General features: G+C 33.8%; 2 protein-coding genes across 2 annotated transcripts in view; one reads left to right on the top strand and one right to left on the bottom strand.

Annotated features, from left to right (window-relative positions):
• LOC106877611 (chymotrypsin-1) overlaps window positions 1-1,264 on the bottom strand; it is a 4,299-nt gene extending 3,035 nt beyond the window's left edge. Inside the window, exon 1 of the mRNA XM_014926555.2 lies at window positions 1,249-1,264. Coding sequence (XP_014782041.1) covers window positions 1,249-1,264 — 16 coding nt within the window. The remainder of the gene's footprint in view (window positions 1-1,248) is intronic.
• The window catches only part of LOC106877612 (chymotrypsin-1-like), a 4,965-nt gene continuing 515 nt past the window's right edge, over window positions 1,263-5,712 (top strand). Inside the window, exons 1-6 of the mRNA XM_014926556.1 lie at window positions 1,263-1,310; window positions 2,134-2,242; window positions 2,425-2,584; window positions 3,117-3,244; window positions 4,409-4,543; window positions 4,638-4,783. Of these exons, the coding sequence (XP_014782042.1) occupies window positions 1,263-1,310; window positions 2,134-2,242; window positions 2,425-2,584; window positions 3,117-3,244; window positions 4,409-4,543; window positions 4,638-4,783 (726 nt within the window). The remainder of the gene's footprint in view (window positions 1,311-2,133; window positions 2,243-2,424; window positions 2,585-3,116; window positions 3,245-4,408; window positions 4,544-4,637; window positions 4,784-5,712) is intronic.

Here is a 5,712-nt window from a genome sequence, read left to right as displayed (position 1 = left end):
AGTAATTTATGTTTTCATATGAAATATATAATCAATACAATTTTATGTTATCCCACCAAAGTGTTGTTCTAATTTCTATTGAACGAGTATTGTAATCTTTTGAGGTGTATTGTAATATCTTAAATTAATACATCTTCAAAATAGCTCCCATATTTTTAATATGAACGTAAAAAACAATTACCTTTTGTGTGATAAAATATATTTTATTGTGTTGACCTCTCAGATGATTTCAATGGAAGATTGACCCACCTGAATATTATTCCCTCACCTGTCATTTAAAATGATGTAACTGTTTATATTAATGTTATATAGTTATTTCTTGCTTAAAAATATTTTCTGTTAATTAATAAACACAAATATATTGGGATTAGTGTCCTATTCTTCATTGCAATAGTTAAACTTTTCGGTCGTTTTGTATGTTTTGGTTTGTGTGTATTTATTTCGATATCCATATCGGGACTACTCTCCCAATTGTTAGTCTTTTTATATATGATATTCCTAGCATGCATCTTTCATAGTACATATAAAGACGCACTGTAGAATGAAGATGACAAAACGTCAGAACAAAGGAAAAAGAATAAATAGTATGTCATCGGAACAAATTGGTAATATAACGATGAAGAAATTCGTGAAGGTGAAAATCAGAAATACAAGTGTTAAAATGCAGTTGGACACTGGTAGTGATATCACCATTATAAACGAAAAGACTTGAAAATGTGTCAGTAATTAATTAAATCGAAAAAGGGAGCACATGGTGTCACGGGAAAAAGATTATATTTTTTCGGTGAGTTCGTATGTAATGTAGCATTTCAAGGTCAAACGATTAAGGCGAAAATACATGTTAAAAAGTTCACTTAATTTATTCGGCACAGAATGGATGAAACTATTCAAAGTATAGAATACGTCCATAAGTGTTTTGTGGGAAAATATAGTCGGTTCAATCGAAGGTTCGAATGCGATCGAGGGACTGAAACAAAAAATTGCAGTAAAACAGAATGGAACACCTGAATGTAAGCCAAAACGAAATAAAAGATTGCCCACGATAAAAAGCAAACATTGTTCCGTGGTCGAGGCTACACATCTATTTCGCTGATCCTGTCATAATATTCGCTTTTAGTACCTTTCTTTAAGAGAGATGCCTCAAACATTTTAAAAGGGCCTTTACTGAAGAATTAAAAAGCATTTGACTTATGACGATAAAAACATTAGGTTCTAATATTCTTAATTTCCACTACGTAATTCTCTTACAACTCAATGTGACCATGGATATAAGTGTTGATAAAGTGTTCGGTGTCGGTTTGAACTCACAGGTGTGATTTCTATTCCTGAGTCACGCAAACAATATACATTTCGTTTCAAGAGGAGAATAATTAATGGGAGAATAGTCCTGATACAGGACATTCCATAATGATGGATCTAATACAAGGTTCGGCTTCGAGACCCGTATTCCGTATCGAAGATTAAATAATACGACAGAAACCTAAAAAAGACTGAAGGACAAAACGCCCGAAACATTGTGACTATAACAATCAACATGAGGACATTAATCCTAACATATTTGCGTTTATTAATTAACAGAAAATATTTTAAAGTAAGAAATAACTATACAACATTAATACAAACTGGTTCATAATTTTAAAATGACAGGTGATGGAATAATAATCAGGTAGGTCAATATTCAACAGAAATCATTTGAGTGGTCAACACAATAAAATATATCTTATGAAACAAAAGGTAAATATCTTTCACGTACTTATAAAAATATGGGAACTTTTTTCAAGGCGTATTAATTTAAGGTACTACAATAAGCCTCAAAAGATTGCCATACTCGTTCAATAGAAATTAGAACAACACTTTGGTGAGATAATATAAAGCTGTATTGATTATATATTTCATATTATAACATAAATTACTTCACATTAGAACGTTCTCTGTTCTTCTTTGTCTTATTGTTCGAACATTGATGAATAATTACAGCTGTTCTTTCTTCAAAGACGTTTTCCTAATGATACTTACCTATAAATACCACACGATCCATAACTCTAGCATCAGTTGAATTATTCTCCACAGATAACTGAACACTTAGAATCACCATGTTGTCTCTCTGTTGTCTTCTTGTTTTGGTTGCTTCAGTTTTTGCTGGCAAGTCATGTCTTCCATCTAGCCGTGTTACGGTTTCGAAAATTCGAAACTGTTATTGATAGCGACTATTTTATAGATATAAAGTCTGATACCTGTATCAGTAAATTCAACATATGAATTTAATTCAAATACTTTGAAAAAGTATTTGAAAAAGATATTTTTTACATTTAACTAAAGACGCATACAAGCTTACAGTTATATATAATACAGCAATAGATATATCGTAGACATTTCTGAATATTCACAAATATATATTTATTTCGTTTTGTGATCTTCTTTCAGCACCAGAAACACAGATCGTCGGTGGATCTCCAGCACAAAACTGCGAATTCCCTTCCATTGTCCACCTCCAAATATTTAACCAACCCACAGATAACATGATTAGTTTATGTGGAGGTACTTTGATTGATTCCACACACGTATTGACAGCAGCTCACTGCCTGTAAGTATTTTTATATATAAACAGTACAGATTGACACTTTCGCATCTTTCTGTTTTATCACTTGATGTTTATGAAGGAAGTTTAGTTTCTCTGTTCGTATAATATAGAAGTTGAACAGAATTTGATGATGGAGTAAATAGCGATGTATAAACTGGCTTTAATGCCAGGTTAAAATTTTCACTGAATTTTGTTTCCCACAATTTTAGAATATATTGAATTTTACCATAAACAAATGAGTCAAATGAAATAACTTCAATCTTTGAACATCCTTCTATATGTTGTGTATATTAATTGTTCATTTTAATTTCTGTGTGCTTGATATTATTCAGACCAACAACACCTATGCAAATACATTTTAATAATACACACGGTCCGAATTGCAACATATAAATGGACATAAATGTTTAATAATAACAATGCAATAAAGGAGAGTCGTGTTAAAATAATTTAATATCTAAGATGACAGTTTCAAGTATATCACTGTATAAAATTACTGTCTGCTAAAGATCTGCCATATTTGATTTGATTTTAGCGAAGGAAATGTCAGAAGGGTTAAAGTAAATATTGGTTCCAATAACAAATGGAGTCCTGGTTCTCAGTCAACAACTGCAAGTAGAATTCTGAAACATGGTGGATACGTACATACTCCATACCTGATTAGTGAGTATTACAATGACCATGTCTTCAGATATTTTCTTATAAATTCTTTCTTTGTCTCAACTATATATCAGTAAATATCGGTGTTTCATCAATTGCAATTTCGTGTCAATATACGATAACTATTATTTGGTGTTTTCAATTCAGTGCGTCTGTAATGAATGTTTAAAAGCTGACATTTTTTCTTTTTTATTCATCGCATTTTACGTTTTCCTAACATTCAAAATATATTCATTAGACATGAAGTTCTATGTAAGAAAAATATCTACATTACATCTCCATTATAATTACTGCTGCTACTACTGCTGCAGTACCTTACAGCGATGACGAGGATGATGATGAGGTCGACGACAATGTTTGTGTCATCTGTTGATATTTGATTTTCATTTCGAAAGATGTATATTTTGAAAAAAAAATTACTTACATTGTTATAAGGTGTATTATACTTCTATATCTTTCTATATCATGCGTACATTTTCCAAATAAATGTGTCTAACGTATATGAATTCATTACACACACACACACACACACACACACACACACACACACACATGTATGTATCAAGGGTTGAACGGAAAGAATACAACAAGGATAAGAAGTTAGACGAAATCAGAGCAAACGGGAAACTAGGCGAAAACTTAACGGTCCTGAAATTAGACAAAGACACGATACATGGAATATTCGCAGTTGAGTTTTCCTCTTTAGTCAGTGGACGCAAAATATCATGGCCGTTTCGCGCTAGTTACCATTGATACTGATCAATTTTGCAGATGCCAGTGCTTTTTATTAAGCAACTGGGAAAAAGCTAGCAAATGTGTACTAAGGCAGAAACAAACATGACAAAACAACAAAGAATGATGAATATGCAAACAGCACGAAGCCTTACGGCTATATACAATGTTTTTTTATGTTATAATTATACATATATCACAAATACAATAGAAAGAGCTTTGCAGCTGTCAAACGACCTTAGTGGGGTTGCGCAAAGAGGAAATGGAGTAAGTCCGAGAGGACACAGCGGGAGCCGAGGCCAATGACTGTCACATATATATTTATATCCGTATTGCATATATGTCTATTAGATGTATATGCAACACATATTTCTGTATATATTCAGAATTAGTTCATATGTATGTCTAACATATACGTATGTTTTACCATTACAGAGAACGACATTGCCATACTGACTTTGAGCGAGCCTGTCCGCGAAGGTGGATGTGTCCAGTTTGCACAATTGGCCAAACAAGGAGAAACATTTGGTACCCGAAGATGTATGGCTGCTGGATGGGGAGATTTCCAATGTGAGTATCATGAAATCTTCATCTGATGTGCCTATCATCTCAATCTAATCATCGTCGATCGATATTAATCATCATTCAATTGTGTTATTTTCAGTTAAAGGAAACAGTCCTGACGAATTATACAAAGTGGCTCTTCTAGCTATTCCCCATGATGTATGTACAAGAAGGTCAAGGATGCGAATTGCTGAAGGAGTTCTCTGTGCCGGAGATTTCAGACAAGGTGGAGCATCTACTTGCCAGGTATGTGATTTTGGTATTACAATAATATCTAACTCATATCTCTGTCAAAATGATGAATATACATTAATATGCATGTATGCATGTATGCAACTATCTATCTATGTATAATTTTTAACTTCCCCTCGTATATATGCACACACACACACACACACACAGACTGACAGACATATGCCAATACATATAAACACGCGCGCACACACACGTATATATATGTATGTATGTATGTATGTATGTATGTATGTTTGTATGTTTGTATGTATGCGTGTTTATGTGTATGTATTAATGTAAGGATATCGGACCCACAAAACCTAAATCTGCTGCACAGAAAATTGCTCATCTTTACAAGCAAATTTCCCTGTTGAATAATATATTGAGCAAATGATGAATTTTGTGAAACAAAACGAACCATTATAGTGAGCAGAGTGTCGGATATTGTCATACACCGCTGGTCACAATGCATTTTCAATTCTCTTGGTTTTGTCCGTCTATTTCATCTTGGCCTTAACCGTTTAACTAAATCGTCTTCCCATTGTTTTGGGGTGGATCTTCCGAGCGGCCCTTTCCGATCCCTTGGATCGGAAATTAGTGCTTTTGGTGTTCTGCGACTACGTCGTTCACTCAGCTCCGTTCTCTAATTACCTCATTTCGGATAAGCTCACGGTATGATTTTCCTAGCATGGACCTTTTCTTAGCCGTCTGCATCACAGCTATTCGATGTTCTTCCCTCTTCGTCGTAGCCATGTCTCACTTAGTACACGAGAACAGGAATGGCGGTATTATTGAAGAGACTGGAACATGGGATCTTGTTCTACTTTACTTTGAGCACATCTTTTATTGAGGGAAACGTCTTCCATCATGACTTTATTCTCCTCGAGATTTCAGTCTCCATGTCTCGGCACATATTCATTGTCTGCTTTTAAGTAGACGTA

Source organism: Octopus bimaculoides, chromosome 25, assembly GCF_001194135.2.
Source record: "Octopus bimaculoides isolate UCB-OBI-ISO-001 chromosome 25, ASM119413v2, whole genome shotgun sequence".
NCBI lineage: Eukaryota > Metazoa > Mollusca > Cephalopoda > Octopoda > Octopodidae > Octopus > Octopus bimaculoides.
This window is presented reverse-complemented; position numbering and strand designations above follow the sequence as displayed.